The following is a 26,426-nucleotide window of genomic DNA, read 5'->3' on the forward strand; positions in this document are numbered from 1 at the left end:
TATTCTAGTTACTGGGTAGGAGTGGTAACCAGATTAAATCGGGTATGTTTTTTATCCAGCCGTGTCAATACTGCCCCCTAGCCGTAACAGGTTAAAAACGTTGCCAGTTGAAGTGATGTGCATCTCGCAATTCCGAAACAGTTATACTCAGAGATGATTTCAAACGGGGCCTTAGTTTGCCATTTTTTCAGGGTTACAAACCAAAATATGTCTTATTTTTGATATAGGCCTACAGACTAATTCTAAATGGATTATCAATTCCACATGGAACAAACACTGCATGGTGATGAATTACATCCAGGGTATCTGTTTGGTGAGTAGGCCAAGGTGTAATGATTCTGATGAAAACAAGCTCTGTATTTATCAAACAAATGTTTATTTTGGCTTCATATTTTCAGTGTGGAACCTGTCTATGTTTAGGGGGGGGGGGGGGTTATTGTTTATGCTAACCAATTTCAAATAGCCTAAGTGGAAAAAGCCTAAGCGGAAAATAGAAGGGACACAATTATTCCAAAACTGCAGCTTGTTGTTGGAACACATTTGTCCTACTTCAAATCAACCAGTACATTTTGAATTTGTAATAAAACGGTTGTCATTTGGCAAGGAATGTATCCCATCAGAGGCATTTTTTTTATGCTCACAGTCCTACTGTTTTTTGGGGGTGTTTATTTCTGTAGGTCTTATGGTAGCTGGTGTGCTCACTCAAGACAACATGTTTTAAATAAAATAAATCAGGACAAGCCACGAAGCACATTCCACCAAATAGTTTTACAGTATATAAAAAAAAAAATAATAAAACAAAATGGAGTTTTGATGTCTGTTCAAGTACTCTTACCATTTACCAAGAAAGTTTTCATTTATCTTTTTTTGCAGTTGTCCATTTACCACCACAAACTGATGCTGGCACTAAGACCTCACTCAACCAGCTGTATAGAGCCATAAGCAAACACCCAGAGGCAGCGCTTCTCGTGGCTGGTCATTTCTATGCAGGGAAATTGAAATCCATTTTCCTTCATTTCTACCAGCATGTCTCCTGTGCAACTAGAGGCAACACAACTCTAGATCCCCTGTACTCCACAATCAGAGACGATTACAAGGCCCTCCCTCTCCCTCCATTCGTCAAATCTGACCATAACTGTGGGGATGATGGCAGCATCATCCTGTGGGGATGTTTTTCAGTGGCAGGGACTGGGAGACTAGTCAGGATTAAGGGAAAGATGAACAAGAGCAAAGTGCAGAGAGATCCTTGATGAAAACCTGCTCCAGAGCGCTCAGGATCTCAGACTGGGGTGAAGGTTGACCTTCTGACAGGACAACGACCCTAAGCACACAGCCAAGACAACGCTGGAATGGCTTCATGACAAGTCTCTCAATGTCCATGAGTAGCCCAGCCAGAGCCCGGACTTGAACCCGACCTGAAAAGAGCTGTGCAGTGACGTTCCCCATCCAACCTGACAGAGCTTGAGAGGATCTGCAGAGAAGAATGGGAGAAACTCCCCAAATACAGGTGTGCCAAGCTTGTAGCGTCATACCCAAGAAGACTCGAGGCTGTAATCACTGCCAAAGGTGCCTCAACAAAGTACTGAGTAAAGGGTCTGAATACTTAATTAAATATGATATTTAAGTTGTTATTTTTAATACATTGTCAAACATTTCTAAAAAACAGTTTTTTTGCTTTGTCATTACGGGGTATTGTGTGTAGATTGATGAGGTAATAATACAATTTAATAAATTTTAGAATAAGGCTGTAACGTAACAAGAGAAGGGATCTGAATGCATTGTAAGTAAGTTATCGCTACTCATAGTGTATTTATATCTTGTATTTTATTATCTTGTATTATCTTGTGCCATCTCTTTCTTACTTCATCTTTTTGGGAAGCCCTTCGCTGTTAGTCTACACCTGTTGTTTAAGAAGCATTTGATTTGCTAATGAGTTATTGATTATTACATAAGCATACATACCCACCCACCCATCCCACTGGCTTCTCACTCACTTCTCAGTAGTGTTTCTCTGGTGTGCGGGGCGGTCGTCTTTTATCTCTCTGGTAGACACACACACACACCATTCCCTATCCCCACTGCTCTACTCACTTTTCAGTGCTGTCACTCTCGTGTGGTAGCTTCTCCTCCTTAATCTCGGAGGTGGAGCGGTGGAGGCTACGTCGGGAGTGTTTCCTCCGGGGTTGGTCCCTCTCCGGTAGGTCCTCGTGGTCCAGGCCCTCACTCTCCACGTACGGGTACGCCACCAGGTTGATGTAGCCGTCTATGTCTCCCTCGAAACACACCATCACCATGCCTAGAGGAGCAGAGAGCAGGGGTTTGATCAGCACAACAATAACAGGATTTTGACAAGGGGATAAGGTCCGTTTCAGAAATGAATGGAGGATAAATGTCAGAAAAAGGCAAGAATTCCTGATTAAATCAGGAAGAAGCACATCCCTGAGAGAGGGAGAAAGAGGAACAGAGTAATTTCAAAAGGTGTGTGTGTGTGTGTGTGTGTGTGTGTGTGTGTGTGTGGTGTGTGTGTGTGTGTGTTTCAGTGTTGTATGAGGAGGTTGGTATCAGAGAAAGACAAAACACAATTGTACCAGCCATTCTATGTCATTGGGTCTACCATGTACTAATTCAAATTCAAAGCAATTGGATACCATAAATGACATCACAGAGCAAGGTGACAATGTACTGTCAGACACCTTCCGCTAGAGGAAAATAAAAAATAAAAAACTCAGGAAGACGATTCATTTTTTTCCCCCTCACTACAGCTTTGAGATAAACTATATAGTCAAAAGTATGTGGACACCCCTTCAAATTAGTTGATTCGGGTATTTCAGCCCCACCCGTTGCTGACAGGTGAATAAAATTGAGCACACAGCCATGCAATCTCCACAGACAAACATTGGCAGTAGAATGACCTTACTGAAGAGCTCAGAGACTTTCAACGTGGCACCGTCATAGGATGCCACCTTTCCAACAAGTCAGTTCGTCAAATTTCTATCCTGCTAGAGCTGCCCCCGGTCAACTGTAAGTGCTGTTATTGTGAAGCGGAAACGTCTAGGAGCAACAACGGCTCAGCCGCAAAGTGGTAGGCCACACAAGCTCACAGAACGGGACCGCAGAGTGCTGAAGGGCATAACAAATGTCTGTCCTCGGTTGCAACACTCGGTTGCAAATATCTTAATGCTACAGCATAAATTCCATACAATTCTGTGCTTCCAACCTTGTGGCAACAGTTTGGGGAAAGCCGTTTCCTGTTTCAGCATGACAATGCCCCCATGCACCAAGGCGAGGTCCATACAGAAAAAAACCCCCACATCAGACAACTTTTGAGGTGTGGGGAAGAAAATATACACTACCGTTCAAAAGTTATGGGGTCAATTAGAAATGTCCTTGTTTTCCATGAAAACAGACATGAAATGAGATGCAAAATGAATAAGAAATATAGTCAAGACATTGACAAGGTTATAAATAATGATTTTTAACTGAAATAATAATTGTGTCCTTCAAACTTTGCTTTCTGTCAAAGAATCCTCCATTTGCAGCAATTACAGCCTTGCGGACCTTTGGCATTCTAGTTGTCAATTTGTTGAGGTAATCTGAAGAGATTTCACCCCATGCTTCCTGAAGCACCTCCCACAAGTTGGATTGGCTTGATGGGCACTTCTGACGTACCATACGGTCAAGCTGCTCCCACAACAGCTCAATAGGGTTGAGATCCGGTGACTGTGCTGGCCACTCCATTATAGACAGAATACCAGCTGACTGCTTCTTCCCTAAATAGTTCTTGCATAGTTTGGAGCTGTGCTTTGGGTCATTGTCCTGTTGTAGGAGGTATTTTCTTTTTTCCAACCAGTTGAAAGTGTCTGTTGGTACTTACAGAACATGATGTCAGATCAGTTGGTGTCTAGGATATTATATCTGATGATAGGACGACATAAATTGTATCTTGTAAAGTCTACACATTCAGATTCACATGGAATTGTTGTGCAATTTAAATGTGAAACTATTTGCGAAAAGATTAAATGTAATTTTAGCTTCTAAATGAGAGAATTGTTTTCATAAGTAAACAATGCTCGCTCAGTGGCCACGCCCAAGTGAATAGACATTGGTTGAGAACTATGAAACACGCCCTTCTCTCCCCCAATACAAAAGCCCGTTGACAACCTTGTGTTCCCGACGACGTGAGGACTGGTGTCCATACTAATTTCAACGTGGAGGTGACGATCGCCACGCTGGAAGGATGAATTTCGACTACACCAGCCAGAATATAGCACGAGTATGGCAACTTGGTATGAACGTTGAACTCTTATTCGCTAAAGAAGTGATACATCCTAGACGTCGAGTTATCAGCAGCAGCTGTAAACGTACGCGGCCTAGGAAAGGACAGACAATCTCTTCAGAACGACAGGGTACTACAACGCATGTGTTCTACCACGACAACAGCAGTACTACAACGCATCCATTCTATCACACGACGACATTACTACAATGTATCCATTCTATCACACGACAGCTGTACTACAACGCATCCATTCTATCACCTGACGACAGCAGTACTACAACGTATCCATTCTATCACACGACGGCAGTACTACAACGTATCCATTCTATCACACGACGGCAGTACTACAACGTATCCATTCTATCACACGACAGCAGTACTACAACGTATTCATTCTATCACACGACAGCAGTACTCCAACGTATCCATTCTATCACACGACAGCAGTACTACAACGTATCCATTCTATCACACGACAGCAGTACTCCAACGTATCCATTCTATCACACGACAGCAGTACTCCAACGTATCCATTCTATCACACGACAGCAGTACTCCAACGTATCCATTCTATCACACGACAGCAGTACTCCAACGTATCCATTCTATCACACGACAGCAGTACTCCAACGTATCCATTCTATGACACGACAGCAGTACTCCAACGTATCCATTCTATGACACGACAGCAGTACTCCAACGTATCCATTCTATCACACGACAGCAGTACTCCAACGTATCCATTCTATCACACGACAGCAGTACTCCAACGTATCCATTCTATCACACGACAGCAGTACTCCAACGTATTCATTCTATCACACGACAGCAGTACTACAACGTATTCATTCTATCACACGACAGCAGTACTCCAACGTATCCATTCTATCACACGACAGCAGTACTCCAACGTATCCATTCTATCACACGACAGCAGTACTACAACGTATCCATTCTATCACACGACAGCAGTACTACAACGTATCCATTCTATCACACGACAGCAGTACTCCAACGTATCCGCCCAGAAATATTCTTCAAAGGAAAAGGGAGATCTCTGCTGGGCAACCCAGCCTTCCATCTTCGACCAATCTATCAAAACGCAGCTTAGATAAATATATTTTTTGCATTTTCCTTTTCCGAATGGGCGGTAAAATTTAGATAGCATAAGATTGTGTATTTACGACAGCATAGCTTCATAAGGTCTGATAGAGACCCAATCCTTTTGTTCCTCAGTCTTCCCGCTCATTCATTCAAAACCCAACCCCCTTTCTTTGTGTAACCGGCAGTCATATCTGTTCCGTCCGATAGGGAAGTTTTCTTTTATGACATAATTAGTAATCAATGTATGAGCCATTCTGTGTAGATGTAATTGTATGTGATTATTTAGGTATTTAGTAAATAAATAATTAAACCAAATGTTGTATTGCTGATTCAACTTGTTAGCCAGGGTTCGTGAAGATAACCAAGAATTTTACGATATTCAGATGAGACTGAATAAGGTGACGAATAATAATTGACTGCTACTGATTACCAGGTCTTTTAGAGTTTATTCGGAATACAACAGCACTATAAACATTCTTCCGTGGTGCCCCAACTTCCTAGTTAATTACATTTACATGATTAGTTTAAATCAGGGAATATTAATTACAGAGAATTGATAAAATAGCATGTCATATACCATTTAATCCATAGTAAAGACACGACAACGTCTATGTAGATATTCCATTAAAAATCATCTGTTTCCAGCTACAATAGTCATTTACAACATTAACAATATCTACACTGTATTTCTGATCAATTTGATGTTATTTTAAATGAAGAAAAAAAAAAAGTGCTTTTCTTTCAAAAACAAGGGCATTTCTAAGTGACCCCCAAACACGCCGGATTGATACAAATCATCATGATATCATATCATTCTGCCCGGTAAGCCAACACTGCAGTTATCATTTAATTTGGAAAGTTTGATGGGAAAGCCATTAGAAATGACTTTCGGCATCGCTAACTGGCTGCAAAAAGGGATAGACAGGCCTTCCCATGTCATTAGGTCTTCAGGAAGTTGCAAGAAATAAAATAAAAATCACTGATGCTTTCTTTAATATTCTTTACATGTAAGCTTTGGACTGAACATATCTGAGCTGGCTTTTTTCTCTAGGTCACTCTGAAACAACTGCACAGTGAAGCCTATCAGTAAAACCACTATTTATTATCTGGGAGATTTTGGGGTCCTGGTTGCACCTGATCGCTCCCATAATAAAATGTCAAGTCGCACAGCAAAATATCTAGGAGCAAATGGTCACACTTTAAATCCCCGGTGATAGGAGGTAGAGGTGATATCATCTCATCTGGCCAAGCAGTCCGTCTGTCACAACGGCAGGGTTTGAAAGAGGTAGAGAGAGATAGAGGTAGAGAGAGAGAGGTAGAGAGAGATAGAGAGGTAGAGAGAGAGGTAGAGAGAGAGGTAGAGAGAGAGGTAGAGAGAGAGAGAGAGGTAGAGAGGTAGAGAGAGGTAGAGAGAGGTAGAGGGTAAGAGAGAGAGAGGTAGAGGGAGAGAGAAGTAGAGAGAGAGACAGGTAGAGGGAGAGAGAGAGGTAGAGGTAGAGAGAGAGAGAGGTAGAGGGAGAGATAGAGGTAGAGGTAGAGAGAGAGATAGAGAGAGAGGTATAGGTAGAGAGAGGTAGAGGGAGAGAGAGAGGTAGAGGGAGAGAGAGAGGTAGAGGGAGAGAGAGAGGTAGAGGTAGAGAGAGAGGTAGAGGTAGAGAGAGAGGTAGAGGTAGAGAGAGAGGTAGAGGTAGAGAGAGAGGTAGAGGTAGAGAGAGAGAGAGGGAGAGAGAGGTAGAGGTAGAGAGAGGTAGAGGTAGAGAGAGAGGTAGAGAGAGAGGTAGAGGGAGAGAGAGAGGGAGAGGTAGAGAGAGAGGTAGAGGGAGAGAGAGGTAGAGAGAGGTAGAGGGAGAGAGAGAGAGAGGTAGAGGGAGAGAGAGAGAGAGAGATAGAGGTAGAGAGAGAGGTAGAGGGAGAGAGAGGTAGAGAGAGAGGTAGAGGGAGAGAGAGAGAGAGAGAGGTAGAGGGAGAGAGAGGTAGAGAGAGGTAGAGGGAGAGAGAGAGGTAGAGGGAGAGAGAGAGGTAGAGAGAGAGAGAGAGAGAGAGAGAGGTAGAGAGAGAGGTAGAGGGAGAGAGAGAGAGAGAGAGGTAGAGGGAGAGAGAGAGGTAGAGGTAGAGTGAGAGATGCAATTACAATCAGAGGCATTTGTTTCAACAGTAACTTGGGAAAGGTTTTCTATATTATTATAAATGTAATAGTTATAAACTTCCTGAATAAGCACCAATGTCTTGAGTCAAAGACATATTGAACAAAAACATTGCAGGACTGATCATATTTCCACCCTGACAGATAAACATGTCTACCACCATAAGACCAATACCACCCTGACAGATAAACATGTCTACCACCATAAGACCAATACCACCCTGACAGATAAACATGTCTACCACCATAAGACCAATACCACCCTGATAGATAAACATGTCTACCACCATAAGACCAATACCACCCTGACAGATAAACATGTCTACCACCATAAGACCAATACCACCCTGATAGATAAACATGTCTACCACCATAAGACCAATACCACCCTGACAGATAAACATGTCTACCACCATAAGACCAATACCACCCTGACAGATAAACATGTCTACCACCATAAGACCAATACCACCCTGACAGATAAACATGTCTACCACCATAAGACCAAAATGTACGCTGGCTTTAAAACATTTGATTCTATTTGGCACACAGGACTGTTCTACAAAGATATTGAAGGTGGTGTAGGGGGTAAAACATGACATGATTAAATCAATGTATACCGGCAATACGCGCAGCATCAAAATTGGGAAGAAAAGAACAGAATTCTTTAACCAGGGGCCTTCGTCAGGGTTGCTAATCTGAGCCCTGCACTCTTCAATATTTACATCAACGAATTGGCCACTATTCTAGACGAATCCTCAGCCCCTAGTGTTAGTCTCCACAATTCAGAGGTTAAACGCCTGAACTTCTCAGATGACCTATGCCTGATGTTACCCACAGCACACGGCCTACAGCAGAGCCTGGACCTGCTAGAGCAGTACTGCCAGACCTGGGCCCTGGCAGTAAACCCCAAAAAGACTAAAATAATGATTTTCCAGAGAAGATGCAGATCTCAGGGAATTAGACCAAAGTTCTCAATTGGTACAAAATATATAGAGTAGTGCACACACTACAATTACTGAGGTTTAAAAATAAGCTCAACTGGACACCTTAACCTGTTGGGGCTAGGTGGCAGTATTTTCACGGCTGTATAAAAAAACGGACCCGATTTAATCTGGTTACTAATCCTACCCAGTAACTAGAATATGCATATACTTATTATATATGGATAGAAAACACCCTAAAGTTTCTAAAACTGTTTGAATGGTGTCTGTGAGTATAACAGAACTCATTTGGCAGGCAAAACCCTGAGACAGATTCTGACAGGAAGTGGATACCTGATGTGTTGAATTACCTTTAAGCCTATGCCATTGAAACACACAGGGGCTGATTAATGTTTTGGCACTTCCTATTGCTTCCACTAGATGTCACCAGCCTTTACAAAGTGTTTTGAGTCTTCTACTGTGAGATCTGACCGAACAAGAGCCTTGGAACGGTGATGGCCGATTAGACTCTGGCGCGCGAGGTCATGTTGGGTACCCTCGTTCCAATACGTTTTAAAAGAGAATGCATTCATCCACCTTGAATATTATTCATGTTCTGGTTAAAAAAGGCACTAATGATTTATGCTATACACCGTTTGACATGTTTGAACGAACGTAAATATATTTTTTCCCCTCGTTCATGAAGTGAAGTCCGGCGGGCTTAGATCATGTGCTAACAACACGGAGCTTTTTGGACATAAATGATGAGCTTTTTTGAACAAAACTACATTCGTTATGGACCTGGAATTCCTGGAAGTGACATCTGATGAAGAGAATCAAAGGTAATGGATTATTTACATAGTATTTTCTATAATTCTATAATTCTATAATTCTATAAATCTATAATTCTTTAAATGACAATATAATATTTTACCAATGTTTTCTAATTTTAATTATTTAATTTGTGGTGCTGACTTGACTGCTGGTTATTGAAGGGAAACGATTTCCTGAACATCAACGCCATAGTAAAAAGCTGTTTTTGGATATAAATATGAACTTGATAGAACTAAAAATGCATGCATTGTCTAACATAATGTCCTAGGAGTGTCATCTGATGGAGATTGTCAAAGGTTAGTGCATCATTTTAGCTGGTTTTATGGTTTTGGTGACGCCTGTCTTTGAATTGACAAAACATTACACACAGCTATTGTCAATGTACTCTCCTAACATAATCTAACTTTATGCTTTCGCCGTAAAACCTTTTTGAAATCGGACAACGTGGTTAGATTAAGGAGATGTTTATCTTTCAAAGGGTGTAAGATAGTTGTATGTTTGAAAAATTTGAATTTTGACATTTATTTGGTTTCAAATTTGCCCCTCTTGAAATGCCAGGTGCATTTCAAGAGGGGCAAATTTGAAACCAAATAAATGTCAAAATTCAAATTTTAGGGTGCACCATGGGTGGCACGCTAGCGTCCCACATAGCCCCAAGAGGTTAATGAGGCAGTGAATGAACAGAGAGAAAGCAGGGCATTCTACGCCATTAAAAATGAAATGCCTATTAAAATGTTGCTAAAACTAATTGAATATGTCATTGAACCAATTGCACTTTATGGCAGCGAGGTGTGGGGTCCACTTGCAAAACAAGATTTCACCCAATGGGACAAACACCCAATTGAAACCCTGCATGCAGAGTTCTGTAAGATTATCCTACCTACATGTCCAGAGGAAAACAACAAACAATGAATGCAGGGCAGAATTAGGCCAATATCCACTAATAATTAAACATAAAAAAATAGCAAGTCAGTTTTGGAAACATCTAAAATACAGTGACCCCCTCTCATATCATTACCATGCCCTGGAATGCCAAGAGCTGAACACAGAAAAGAGTCCCCTCATCCAGCTGGTCCTGGGGCTGAGTTCACAAACCTGTTCTACTAACATACTGAAGCCTCAGGACCAGAACATCCAATCAATCAGGATAAACCAAATTACAACACAGTCAAAACAAAACTACATTGCTGATAAGGGAATGTATATGTTTAAGGTAATGACTAAAGAATTCCACCCTGAAACGTAATTATTAGATTATGTAACATGTATAATGAATATTTAGAGTGGTAAACTTATGTCCAATAAGGTTTGGTCGAGACAAGTAAGGGAGAGAAATGTGTGTGTGTGTCTAAGAAGATACAGAGTACAATTAAACTATTCATGACTTGACCTGGTTGGAACTCGGGAGGATGGAACTGCCAGCCTGATAAACGAGGAATGAGGACTGTGGGGAAAAATACATCCCACCTACTGTTTGTGTGTCTGTGTGTGCGTGGAAGTTGGTGGGGGTGAGAGTTATAAAATGACGTCTTTGCATTTTGGACGGTAGAACGTTCTCGTGAATAAAAAAAAAAAACCTTTTGCAGAATCTGAGTCTTTGCCTAATTATTATTAAACCCAGGGTCTTACAAACCTCGGTTAAATGGTCAAAGCTTAAATGATTGTTAGTTATCATCATTGGGATTGAACATTCTCGTGACGCTCCGCATCACCAAGCCATTATGACACAGTAAGAATTGTTTCCACACCCATCTATGGCATTAGAGTTCAAAGAATGTAGTACTGTACGATCAAATCTATTGTGGTAAATGTATTTTGATTATTGGGATTGAAAATTCTTGTGACAATTGCTTATTGGGAAACACAAGCACAAAGCAAAATGCAATGCTATCCGGCCCTAAGTCGACAAAACACCACGGCAAACAATTTGACCATGGTTACTGATCAAAACCTTAGAAAAACTTTGACAAAGTCCAGGCTCAGTGAGCACAGCCTTGCCATTGAGAAGGGTAGATACAGGAAAACCTGGCTCCCTGTAGAGGAAAGGATGTGCAACCACTGCACCACAGCAGAACCTGAGACAGAGCTGCATTTCCTGACGACATGTCAAACATAAATAACAATGAGAGTGTAGTTTCCCCAAATTTGAAACCCTTATTCAAGGTTTCAAAGACCTCTCTGATGAGGATAGGCTACCCGTCCTGTTGGGGGAGGACGCAGAGAGCTGTGGGTTGGCAGCGCACTACATTGCTGCCTGCTATAAAATGAGGGCCAGTGTCTGACAGACCAACCAACCTGCACATGCCATTGTAGGGTTATTTTGACCCTTGATTATTGTTGTCACCGATTGTCCCATTGACAATCTTGAATATTAATTATTTTAATTATGTTAATATTGTAAAATAAATCACTTCATTCCCAACGTACACTTTGACAATATGTACATTGTTAAGTCATGCCAATGAAGCAAACTGAAATTAATTGAATTGAGAGAGAATTAGGGCAGCAGCGGGTAAATTATCCTAGCCTCTCGTATCCTCTCCTGACAGATGGATAGACGGACGGATGGGTAGACGGATGGGTAGACGGATGGACGGATGGGTAGACAGTTGGGTAGACAGACAGACGGACGGACGGACGGGTAGACAGATGGATGGGTACACGGATGAATGGATGGGTGGATGGATGGTTGGGTACACGGATGGATGGACGGGTAGACAGACAGACAGACGGACGGATGGACAGACGGACGGACGGGTAGACAGATGGATGGGTAGACTGACAGACGGATGGATGGATGGGTAGACTGACAGATGGAAGGATGGATGGATGGATGGATGGGTGGGTGGGTAGACTGACAGACGGACGGATGGATGGATGGATGGGTAGACTGACAGACGGACGGATGGATGGATGGATGGGTAGACTGACAGACGGATGGATGGATGGATGGGTGGGTAGACTGACAGACGGATGGATGGATGGGTGGGTAGACTGACAGACGGATGGATGGATGGATGGATGGGTGGGTAGACTGACAGATGGAAGGATGGATGGATGGATGGATGGATGGATGGATGGATGGATGGATGGGTGGGTAGACTGACAGACGGATGGATGGATGGATGGGCAGACTGACAGATGGAAGGATGGACGGATGGATGGGTAGACTGACAGATGGAAGGATGGATGGATGGATGGGTAGACTGACAGATGGAAGGCTGGATGGATGGATGGATGGGTAGACTGACAGACGGATGGATGGATGGATGGATGGATGGATGGATGGATGGGTGGGTAGACTGACAGATGGAAGGATGGATGGATGGATGGATGGATGGATGGATGGGTAGACTGACAGACGGATGGATGGATGGATAGATGGATGGGCAGACTGACAGACGGACGGACGGATGGATGGGTAGACTGACAGACGGATGGATGGATAGATGGATGGGTAGACTGACAGACGGATGGATGGATGGATGGGCAGAATGACAGATGGAAGGATGGATGGATGGATGGCTGGATGGATGGATGGATGGGTAGACTGACAGACAGATGGATGGATGGATAGACTGACAGACGGATGGATGGATGGGTAGACTGACAGATGGATGGAAGGATGGATGGATGGGTAGACTGACAGACGGATGGATGGATGGATGGGTAGACTGACAGACGGATGGATGGATGGAAGGATGGATGGATGGATAGATGGATGGGTAGACTGACAGATGGAAGGATGGATGGATGGATGGATGGGTAGACTGACAGATGGAAGGATGGATGGATGGATGGATGGGTAGACTGACAGATGGAAGGATGGATAGATGGATGGGTAGACTGACAGATGGATGGATGGATGGATGGATGGATGGATGGATGGATGGATGGATGGATGGATGGGTAGACTGACAGATGGATGGATGGATAGACTGACAGATGGAAGGATGGATGGATGGATGGGTAGACTGACAGATGGAAGGATGGATAGATGGATGGGTAAACTGACAGACAGACGGATGGATGGATGGATGGATGGATGGATGGGCAGACTGACAGATGGATGGATGGATAGATAGATAGATGGATGGATGGATGGATGGATGGATGATGGATGGATGGGTAGACTGACAGATGGAAGGATGGATGGATGGATGGGTAGACTGACAGATGGAAGGATGGATAGATGGATGGGTAGACTGACAGATGGAAGGATGGATAGATGGATGGGTAGACTGACAGATGGAAGGATGGATGGGTAGACTGACAGATGGATGGATGGGCAGACTGACAGATGGAAGGATGGATGGATGGATGGATGGATGGGCAGACTGACAGATGGAAGGAAGGAAGGAAGGATGGATGGATGGATGGATGGATGGGCAGACTGACAGATGGATGGATGGATGGATGGGTAGACTGACAGATGGATGGATGGGTAGATAGAAGGATGGAAGGATTGATAGAAGCAGCTAAGGCTTTTACAGCTCTCTGATCACTCAGTGAGGTCATCACCAGCCAGGCCACAACACTGCTAATGAACAGAGAAAGGGCTGATGTCAGACCAGTTGTGTGTGTGTGTGTGTGTGTGTGTGTGTGTGTGTGTGTGTGTGTGTGTGTGTGTGTGAGAGAGAGAGAGAGGGAGAGCACATAATCATGTAATGTGAGGCAGTCTACTAAGGTCCTGAAACAGAGTGGTGTGTGAGTATAGCCCGTGGCTAGTTGTTCAGTAGTATTACACATTGACTGGTTCCCATATTATCCATCTTCTCAGATGGAAGAAGAGGTGACCTCGGACCTCTGAAGCCATAATGGGTGAACCGACGGCCATGAAAGTACAGCAGGAAGTGTGCCCGTTGACCAGGAAAGTAGGGTAGGAAGGACAGGATTCAAAATGTGCTTTATTAAGTGGTTGGATGGGCAATGCCCGTTTCAGCAGTAATTCTGTTTCTATGTATCAAACCACATCCAGCCTGTGGGTTCGGACCAGTAAATGGTCTCCTTCTCAACCTGTATAGTAAGAAGATGTATTCTAATACTGCATCCAAACATATCATTCTAATAGATCAACTATTTGATCAGACATGAAATCCCTAGATAGACCTTACTCATACCGCGGCCATGGTCGTAAAATATCGATGTTCTAAAAGCCCCAGTCACGTCCCTGTAATCCTCCTGTCTGTCCCCCCCCCTGTCTGTCTGTCCCCCCTGCCTGTCTGTCTGTCTGACCCCCCCCTGCCTGTCTGTCTGTCTGACCCCCCCTGCCAGTCTGTCCCCCCTGCCTGTCTGTCCCCCCTGCCTGTCTGTCTGTCTGTCCACCCCTGCCTGTCTGTCCCCCCTGCCTGTCTGTCTGTCTGACCCCCCCTGTCTGTCTGTCTGTCGGACCCCCCCTGTCTGTCTGTCTGTCTGACCCCCCCCCCCCTGTCTGTCTGTCTGTCTGACCCCCCCTGCCTGTCTGTCTATCTGTCTGACCCCCCCTGCCTGTCTGTCTATCTGTCTGACCCCCCCTGCCTGTCCGTCTGTTTGTCCCCCCCTGCCTGCCTGTCTGTCTGTCCCCCCTGCCTGTCTGTCTGTCTGACCCCTCCTGTCTGTCTGTCTGTCTGTCTGTGTCTGTCTGTCTGTCTGTCCCCCCCTGCCTGTCTGTCTGTCTGACCCCCCCTGCCTGTCTGTCTGTCTGACCCCCCCTGCCTGTCTGTCTGTCTGACCCCCCCTGCCTGTCTGTCTGTCCCCCCTGCCTGTCTGTCTGTCCCCCCTGCCTGTCTGTCTGTCCCCCCTGCCTGTCTGTCTGTCCCCCCTGCCTGTCTGTCTGTCTGACCCCCCCTGCCTGTCCGTCTGTCCCCCCCTGCCTGTCCTGTGTGTATTAATATCTCATTCTCCTGGCCACCTGGCTGCCTGGCCACCTGGCTACCTGGTCATTCCTCTTGTTGTCATGTATCAACAATGCAGAGCGTGTGGTTCTCGGCAGCAGCAGTCCTATTTATATACAGACTATATCTAAGTCCCAAATGGTATCCTACTCCATAAGTAGCACACTACTTTTGACCAGAGCACTACAAAAGGGAACAGGGAGCCATTTTGGATGCATCCTATAAAGTCAGGCCAGGCGGGAAACAGAGCCAGCTATGGAGAGGTAGAGAGATTGTAATGGAGGGAAAAACCTGCCCTCTGTTACCGTTACCGTTACCCTGCTAGCACTGGAATAGACCAGGGGAGTTACCGTTACCCTGCTAGCACTGGAATAGACCAGGGGAGTTACCGTTACCCTGCTAGCACTGGAATAGACCAGGGGAGTTACCGTTACCCTGCTAGCACTGGAACAGACCAGGGGAGTTACCCTGCTAGCACTGGAACAGACCAGGGGAGTTACTGTTACCCTGCTAGCACTGGAATAGACCAGGGGAGTTACCGTTACCCTGCTAGCACTGGAATAGACCAGGGGAGTTACCGTTACCCTGCTAGCACTGGAACAGACCAGGGGAGTTACCGTTACCCTGCTAGCACTGGAATAGACCAGGGGAGTTACCGTTACCCTGCTAGCACTGGAATAGACCAGGGGAGTTACCGTTACCCTGCTAGCACTGGAACAGACCAGGGGAGTTACTGTTACCCTGCTAGCACTGGAACAGACCAGGGGAGTTACCGTTACCCTGCTAGCACTGGAACAGACCAGGGGAGTTACCGTTACCCTGCTAGCACTGGAATAGACCAGGGGAGTGACCGTTACCCTGCTAGCACTGGAATAGACCAGGGGAGTTACTGTTACCCTGCTAGCACTGGAACAGACCAGGGGAGTTACCGTTACCCTGCTAGCACTGGAATAGACCAGGGGAGTTACCCTGCTAGCACTGGAATAGACCAGGGGAGTTACCGTTACCCTGCTAGCACTGGAATAGACCAGGGGAGTTACCGTTACCCTGCTAGCACTGGAATAGACCAGGGGAGTTACCGTTACCCTGCTAGCACTGGAACAGACCAGGGGAGTTACTGTTACCCTGCTAGCACTGGAACAGACCAGGGGAGTTACCGTTACCCTGCTAGCACTGGAATAGACCAGGGGAGTTACCGTTACCCTGCTAGCACTGGAACAGACCAGGGGAGTTACTGTTACCCTGCTAGCACTGGAACAGACCAGGGGAGTTACTGTTACCCTGCTAGCACTGGAATAGACCAGGAGAGTGACCGTTACCCTGCTAGCACTGGAATAGACCAGGGGAGTTACTGTTACCCTGCTAGCACTGGAACAGACCAGGGGAGTTACCGTTACCCTGCTAGCACTGGAACAGACCAGGGGAGTTACCGTTACCCTGCTAGCACTGGAATAGACCAGGGGAGTTACCCTGCTAGCACTGGAACAGACCAGGGGAGTTACTGTTACCCTGCTAGCACTGGAATAGACCAGGGGAGTTACTGTTACCCTGCTAGCACTGGCATAGACCAGGGGAGTTACCGTTACCCTGCTAGCACTGGAATAGACCAGGGGTTGTTACTGTTACCCTGCTAGCACTGGAACAGACCAGGGGAGTTACTGTTACCCTGCTAGCACTGGAATAGACCAGGGGAGTTACCGTTACCCTGCTAGCACTGGAATAGACCAGGGGAGTTACTGTTACCCTGCTAGCACTGGAACAGACCAGGGGAGTTACCGTTACCCTGCTAGCACTGGAATAGACCAGGGGAGTTACTGTTACCCTGCTAGCACTGGAATAGACCAGGGGAGTTACTGTTACCCTGCTAGCACTGGAACAGACCAGGGGAGTTACTGTTACCCTGCTAGCACTGGAACAGACCAGGGGAGTTACTGTTACCCTGCTAGCACTGGAACAGACCAGGGGAGTTACTGTTACCCTGCTAGCACTGGAACAGACCAGGGGAGTTACTGTTACCCTGCTAGCACTGGAATAGACCAGGGGAGTTACTGTTACCCTGCTAGCACTGGAACAGACCAGGGGAGTTACTGTTACCCTGCTAGCACTGGAATAGACCAGGGGAGTTACTGTTACCCTGCTAGCACTGGAATAGACCAGGGGAGTTACCGTTACCCTGCTAGCACTGGAATAGACCAGGGGCCGACCCGCTGCCTGGCGACCGGGGGCGTTACCCTGCTAGCACTGGAACAGACCAGGGGAGTTACTGTTACCCTGCTAGCACTGGAACAGACCAGGGGAGTTACTGTTACCCTGCTAGCACTGGAATAGACCAGGAGAGTTACTGTTACCCTGCTAGCACTGGAACAGACCAGGGGAGTTACTGTTACCCTGCTAGCACTGGGATAGACCAGGGGAGTTACCGTTACCCTGCTAGCACTGGAATAGACCAGGGGAGTTACTGTTACCCTGCTAGCACTGGAATAGACCAGGGGAGTTACCGTTACCCTGCTAGCACTGGAATAGACCAGGGGAGTTACTGTTACCCTGCTAGCACTGGAACAGACCAGGGGAGTTACTGTTACCCTGCTAGCACTGGGATAGACCAGGGGAGTTACTGTTACCCTGCTAGCACTGGGATAGACCAGGGGAGTTACCGTTACCCTGCTAGCACTGGGATAGACCAGGGGAGTTACCGTTACCCTGCTAGCACTGGAATAGACCAGGGGAGTTACTGTTACCCTGCTAGCACTGGGATAGACCAGGGGAGTTACCGTTACCCTGCTAGCACTGGGATAGACCAGGGGAGTTACCGTTACCCTGCTAGCACTGGAATAGACCAGGGGAGTTACCGTTACCCTGCTAGCACTGGAACAGACCAGGGGAGTTACTGTTACCCTGCTAGCACTGGAACAGACCAGGGGAGTTAGGCATACACACCAATGTATTTATTAACTTAACCTGATATGGGGACGGACGGACGCACACACACGGACAGACACACAGGGACACACACACACGCCTATGTAAACATGCAGACAGATAGGCGGGAGCTCCATACCAAATGGAAGGCACTCTGCATCCAATCAGAGCAGTGACATTGGGACGGTGCTAAAATGACAACAAGCAGACAGAGACGGACTGGAATAGACTATTGTCACCTACGTCTCGGCGTTTGTGGAGTATGGGGACTCCAAATATACAGTACCAGTCAAAAGTTTGGACACACCGACTCATTCAAGGGTTTTTCTTTATTTTACTATATTCTACATTGTATAATAATAGTGAAGACATCAAAACTATGAAATAACACATTTGGAATCATGTAGTAACCAAAAAAAGTGTTAAACAAATTAAAATACATTTTAGATTTTTCAAAGTAGCCACCCTTTTCCTTGATGACAGCTTTGCAGGCTCTTGGCATTCTCTCAACCAGCTTCACCTGGAATGATTTTCCAACAGTCTTGAAATAGTTCCCACATATGCTGAGCACTTGTTGGCTGCTTTTCCTTCACTCTGTAGTCCTACTCATCCCAAACCATCTCAATTTGGATGAGGTCGGGTGATTGTGGAGGCCAGGTCATCTGATGCAGCGCTCCATCACTCTCTTTCTTGGTCAAATAGCCCTTACACAGCCTGGAGGTGTGTTGGGTCATTGTCCAGTAGAAAAACAATTGGTCCCACCACTAAGCGCAAACCAGATGGGTATGGCGTATCGCTGCATAATGCTGTAGCAGCCATGATGTTAAGTGTGCCTTGAATTCTAAATAAATCACTGACAGTGTCACCAGCAAAGCACCATCACACCACCTCCTCCATGCTTCACGGTGGGAACCACACCTCCAGAGATCATCCGTTCACCTACTTGGCGTCTCACAAAGACACGGCGGTTGGAACAAAAAATCTCAAATTTGGACTCCAGACCAAAGGACAGTCCACCAGTCTAATATCCATTCCTTGTGTTTCTTGGCCCAAGCAAGTCTCTTCTTCTTATTGGTGTCCTTTAGTAGTGGTTTCTTTGCAGCAATTTGACCATGAAGGCCTGATTCACGCAGTCTCCTCTGAACAGTTGATGTTGAGATGTGTCTGTTACTTGAACTCCGTGAAGCAATTATTTGGGCTACAATTTCTGAGGCTGGTAACTCTAATTAACTTATCCTCTGCAGCAGATGTAACTCTGGGTCTTCCATTCCTGTGGCGGTCCTCATGAGAGCCAGTTTGATGGTTTTTGCGACTGCATTTGAAGAAACTTTCAAAGTTCTTGAAATGTTCCGTATTGACTGACCTTCATGTCTTAAGGTAACAATGGACTGTTGTTTCTCTTTGCTTATTTGAGTTTTCCTTGGCATAATATGGACTTGGTCTTTTACCTAACAGGGCTATCTTCTGTATAACAACCCTACTGTGTCACAACACAACTGATCGGTTCAAACACATTAAGAAGGAAAGAAATTCCACAAATAAACTTTTATCAAGGCACACCTGTTAATTGAAATACATTCCAGGTGACTACCTCATGAGGCTGGTTGAGAGAATGCCAAGAGTGTGCAAAGCTGTCAACAAGGCAAAGGGTGGCTACTTTGAAGAATCTCAAATGTAAAATATATTTTGATTTGTTTAACATTTTTTGGGTTACTACATGATTCCATGTGTAGAGGCGGCAGGTAGTCTAGTGGTTAGCGTGTAGAGGCGGCAGGTAGCCTAGTGGTTAGAGTGTAGGGGCGGCAGATAGCCTAGTGGTTAGAGTGTAGGGGGGGTGGCAGGTAGACTAGTGGTTAGAGTGTAGGGGCGGCAGATAGCCTAGTGGTTAGAGTGTAGGGGGGGTGGCAGGTAGACTAGTGGTTAGAGTGTAGAGGCGGCAGGTAGCTTAGTGGTTAGAGTGTAGGGGCGGCAGATAGCCTAGTGGTTAGAGTGTAGGGGGGGTGGCAGGTAGACTAGTGGTTAGAGTGTAGAGGCGGCAGGTAGCTTAGTGGTTAGAGCGTTGGGCCAGTAACCGGAAGGTTGCTGGATTGAATCCCCCGAGCTGACAAGGTAAAAATCTGTCGTTCTGCCCCTGAACAAGGCAGTTAACCCACTGTTCCTAGGCCGGCATTGAAAATAAGAATTTGTTCTTAACTGACTTGCTAAGTTATAGTTTTCACCTGGTCAATCTATGTCATGGAAAGAGCAGGTGTTCTTAATGTTTTGTCCACTCCGTGTAGTTTAGGGTATGACATGATGAAATCTGTCAGGGAAACAGAGAGAACAGTCCATTGGCTAATTAAAGTGTAGGAGATGTTACAGGCCTCCTCCAACAGGAACCCAGGTCTATTTATAAGCTGTCTTACTCGACATGATTGATTACACCAAACGATGCCATCCCAAACACAGGTGGCTGGCAGGCAGGGTGCTGCTCTCGTTTGGTGTTTTAAACACTTCCTGTCTCCTCCTCTTAATCTATGATGAAGAGCAGAGCAGAGGACACTGTAGCCTGGTTTCATATCTGTTTGTAGCATCTTGCCAACTCCTAGTCATTGGATCTGACAACGAGACAGCACAAACGAATCTGGCACCAGGCTAAGACAGTGAAACAATGGAGTGTTTCTGTTTTAAACACTTCTTCCCCTCTCTCTCTCTCTCTCTCTTCCTGCTCTCTCCATGTTAATGGATTGGCTCTGTCTGTCTAATCCACAGACACACTGCCTAACACGTTCACAGAATTGGTTAACGCTTGAGGTACCTGGGGGTCTCCACCGAGCTAGGAAAATCTGCTTTTAGTTTTAATGCACCATATGGCTGAAACAAAATCCTAAATACATTTCATCTTGAAGTTCTAGGCAAAATAATATATAAATACATATTTATATAATATAAAAGTAATGATTCAGGACTTGGAGGAATGTAACTGTTTTTCTGGGTGATCTGTGATGTTTTATTTGTGCTGTATTTTAATGTGTATACACTAACGTTCAAAGGTTTGGGGTCAATTAGAAATGTCCTTGTTTTTGAAAGAAAATCACATTTTTTTGTCCATTAAAATCACATGAAATTGATCAGAAATACAGTGTAGACATTGGTAATGTTGTAAATGACTATTGTAGCTGGAAACGGCAGATTTTTTTATAGAATATCTACATAGGCGTACAGAGGCCCATTATCAGCAACCATCACTCCTGTGTTCCAATGGCACGTTGTGTTAGCTAATCCAAGTTTATCATTTTAAAAGGCTAATTGATCATTAGAAAACACTTTTGCAATTATGTTAGCACAGCTGAAACCTGTTGTTCTAATTAAAGAAGCAATAAAACTGGCCTTCTTTAGACTAGTTGAGTATCTGGAGCATCAGCATTTGTGGGTTCGATTACAGGCTCAAAAATGGCGAGAAACAAAGACTTTCTTCTGAAACTCGTCAGTCTATTCTTGTTCTGAGAAATGAAGGCTATTCCATGTGAGAAATTGCCAAGAAACTGAAGATCTCGTACAAAGCTGTGTACTACTCCCTTCACAGAACAGCACAAACTGGCTCTAACCAGAATAGAAAGAGGAGTGGGAGGCCCCAGTGCACAACTGAGCAAGAGGACAAATACATTAGTGTGTCTAGTTTGAGAAACAGACGTCTCACAAGTCCTCAACTGGCAGCTTCATTAAATAGTACCCGCAAAACACCAGTCTCAACGTCAACAGTGAAGAGGTGACTCCGGGATGCTGGCCTTCTAGGCAGAGTTGCAAAGAAAATGCCATATTTCAGACTGGCCAATAAAAATAAAAGATTAAGATGGGCAAAAGAACACAGACACTGGACAGAGGAACACTGCCAACTGTGTTTAATTTGCATTTCTTTCAAAGTGACCCCAAACTTTTTAACGTATATATTTAGGTGTATATTTAGGTATAATGTGTAAATGTATGTTGTATATACAGGGCACATCTGTATTTTTAGATATTTATTTATTTAACCCTTATTTTAACCAGGTAAGATGACTGAAACATTCTCATTTACAGCAACGACCTGGGGAATAGTTACAGCGGAGAGGAGGGGGGATGAATGAGCCAATTGGAAGCTGGGATTAGGTGGCCATGATGGTATGAGGGTCAGATTGTAAAAAAGAGACCTAGGTTTCATTAACATTTTCCCTGTTAAAATAAAGGTTAAATAAAACAAAAATCATGTTAATGTATAATGCCTGTAGTTAAGCAATAAAGGCCAGATGGGGTGTGGTATACGGCCAATATACCACGGCCAAGGGATGTTTGTAGGCATGACGCAACGCCCTTAGCCGTGGTATATTGGCCATATACCACAAAGCCCTGAGGTGCCTTATTGCTATTATAAACTGGTTACCAACTTAACTAGAGCGGTACAAATAAATGTTTTGTCATACCTGTGGTATACGGTCTGATATACCATAGCCAATCAGGATTCAGGGCTCGAACCACCCAGTTTATAATGTCTGATATACAACGGCTTTCAGCCAATCAGCACTATTCACTGTATAGTCAGCCCTGTCAAGAGAGAACACTCCCACAGTGAGGAGAATCGGACCATAGCCTACGAGAGCTTCTGGTATTTCGTACTTCTGTCAGTGTGTGATAAACAAATGTTTTCCAAGAGACTTAGTGACAATGTACGTGATGGTCTGCAAGGTGTTTATAAAGCTGCGGGGGAAAGCCTGTGAATTGGTGACGATTAGGGAAATGCATCTTTACGTTTCAAGATGCTTCGATACGCATCTAAATATACACACACACACACACACACACACACACACACACACACACACACACACACACACACACACACACACACACACACACACTGATGTGTGTCTATGGTGTATGTACAATGTAGGCAGCTGATCTGAGCCCATAAAGGAGACTAGACATCTACCACCCCACTACCACTATCAGATTAGAGCCATAATGGAGACATCTACCACCCCACTACCACTATCACATTAGAGCCATAATGGAGACATCTACCACCCCACTACCACTATCAGATTAGAGCCATAATGGAGACATCTACCACCCCACTACCACTATCAGATTAGAGCCATAATGGAGACATCTACCACCCCACTACCACTATCAGATTAGAGCCATAATGGAGACATCTACCACCCCACTACCACTATCAGATTAGAGCCATAATGGAGACATCTACCACCCCACTACCACTATCAGATTAGAGCCATAATGGAGACATCTACCACCCCACTACCACTATCAGATTAGAGCCATAATGGAGACTAGACATCTACCACCCCACTACCACTATCAGATTAGAGCCATAATGGAGACATCTACCACCCCACTACCACATTAGAGCCATAATGGAGACATCTACCACCCCACTACCACTATCAGATTAGAGCCATAATGGAGACATCTACCACCCCACTACCACTATCAGATTAGAGCCATAATGGAGACATCTACCACCCCACTACCACTATCAGATTAGAGCCATAATGGAGACATCTACCACCCCACTACCACTATCAGATTAGAGCCATAATGGAGACATCTACCACCCCACTACCACTATCAGATTAGAGCCATAATGGAGACATCTACCACCCCACTACCACTATCAGATTAGAGCCATAATGGAGACATCTACCACCCCACTACCACTATCAGATTAGAGCCATAATGGAGACTAGACATCTACCACCCCACTACCACTATCAGATTAGAGCCATAATGGAGACATCTACCACCCCACTACCACTATCACATTAGAGCCATAATGGAGACATCTACCACCCCACTACCACTATCAGATTAGAGCCATAATGGAGACATCTACCACCCCACTACCACTATCAGATTAGAGCCATAATGGAGACATCTACCACCCCACTACCACTATCAGATTAGAGCCATAATGGAGACATCTACCACCCCACTACCACTATCAGATTAGAGCCATAATGGAGACTAGACATCTACCACCCCACTACCACTATCAGATTAGAGCCATAATGGAGACATCTACCACCTCACTACCACTATCAGATTAGAGCCATAATGGAGACATCTACCACCCCACTACCACTATCAGATTAGAGCCATAATGGAGACATCTACCACCCCACTACCACTATCAGATTAGAGCCATAATGGAGACATCTACCACCCCACTACCACTATCAGATTAGAGCCATAATGGAGACATCTACCACCCCACTACCACTATCAGATTAGAGCCATAATGGAGACATCTACCACCCCACTACCACTATCAGATTAGAGCCATAATGGAGACATCTACCACCCCACTACCACTATCACATTAGAGCCATAATGGAGACATCTACCACCCCACTACCACTATCAGATTAGAGCCATAATGGAGACATCTACCACCCCACTACCACTATCAGATTAGAGCCATAATGGAGACTAGACATCTACCACCCCACTACCACTATCAGATTAGAGCCATAATGGAGACATCTACCACCTCACTACCACTATCAGATTAGAGCCATAATGGAGACATCTACCACCCCACTACCACTATCAGATTAGAGCCATAATGGAGACATCTACCACCCCACTACCACTATCAGATTAGAGCCATAATGGAGACATCTACCACCCCACTACCACTATCAGATTAGAGCCATAATGGAGACATCTACCACCCCACTACCACTATCAGATTAGAGCCATAATGGAGACATCTACCACCCCACTACCACTATCAGATTAGAGCCATAATGGAGACATCTACCACCCCACTACCACTATCAGATTAGAGCCATAATGGAGACATCTACCACCCCACTACCACTATCAGATTAGAGCCATAATGGAGACATCTACCACCCCACTACCACTACCAGATTAGAGCCATAATGGAGACATCTACCACCCCACTACCACTATCAGATTAGAGCCATAATGGAGACATCTACCACCCCACTACCACTATCAGATTAGAGCCATAATGGAGACTAGACATCTACCACCCCACTACCACTATCAGATTAGAGCCATAATGGAGACATCTACCACCCCACTACCACTATCAGATTAGAGCCATAATGGAGACATCTACCACCCCACTACCACTATCAGATTAGAGCCATAATGGAGACATCTACCACCTCACTACCACTATCAGATTAGAGCCATAATGGAGACATCTACCACCCCACTACCACTATCAGATTAGAGCCATAATGGAGACATCTACCAACCCACTACCACTATCAGATTAGAGCCATAATGGAGACATCTACCACCCCACTACCACTATCAGATTAGAGCCATAATGGAGACATCTACCACCTCACTACCACTATCAGATTAGAGCCATAATGGAGACATCTACCACCCCACTACCACTATCAGATTAGAGCCATAATGGAGACATCTACCACCTCACTACCACTATCAGATTAGAGCCATAATGGAGACATCTACCACCCCACTACCACTATCAGATTAGAGCCATAATGGAGACATCTACCACCCCACTACCACTATCAGATTAGAGCCATAATGGAGACATCTACCACCCCACTACCACTATCAGATTAGAGCCATAATGGAGACATCTACCACCCCAATACCACTATCAGATTAGAGCCATAATGGAGACATCTACCACCCCACTACCACTATCACATTAGAGCCATAATGGAGACATCTACCACCCCACTACCACTATCAGATTAGAGCCATAATGGAGACATCTACCACCCCACTACCACTATCAGATTAGAGCCATAATGGAGACATCTACCACCTCACTACCACTATCAGATTAGAGCCATAATGGAGACATCTACCACCCCACTACCACTATCAGATTAGAGCCATAATGGAGACATCGACCACCCCACTACCACTATCAGATTAGAGCCATAATGGAGACTAGACATCTACCACCCCACTACCACTATCAGATTAGAGCCATAATGGAGACATCTACCACCTCACTACCACTATCAGATTAGAGCCATAATGGAGACATCTACCACCCCAATACCACTATCAGATTAGAGCCATAATGGAGACATCTACCACCCCACTACCACTATCACATTAGAGCCATAATGGAGACATCTACCACCCCACTACCACTATCAGATTAGAGCCATAATGGAGACATCTACCACCCCACTACCACTATCAGATTAGAGCCATAATGGAGACATCTACCACCTCACTACCACTATCAGATTAGAGCCATAATGGAGACATCTACCACCCCACTACCACTATCAGATTAGAGCCATAATGGAGACATCTACCACCCCACTACCACTATCAGATTA

General features: G+C 45.0%; 1 protein-coding gene across 2 annotated transcripts in view; it reads right to left on the minus strand.

The window, feature by feature from the left end:
- The window catches only part of LOC106566225 (inositol hexakisphosphate kinase 1), a 99,599-nt gene that overhangs the window by 19,487 nt on the left and 53,686 nt on the right, over window positions 1-26,426 (minus strand). For both annotated transcript variants that reach the window (XM_082959521.1, XM_082959522.1), the window contains exon 3: window positions 2,092-2,296. In XM_082959521.1, coding sequence (XP_082815647.1) covers window positions 2,092-2,296 — 205 coding nt within the window. The remainder of the gene's footprint in view (window positions 1-2,091; window positions 2,297-26,426) is intronic.

This window comes from Salmo salar, chromosome 12 (genome assembly GCF_965601325.2).
Source record: "Salmo salar chromosome 12, fSalSal1, whole genome shotgun sequence".
Lineage (NCBI taxonomy): Eukaryota > Metazoa > Chordata > Actinopteri > Salmoniformes > Salmonidae > Salmo > Salmo salar.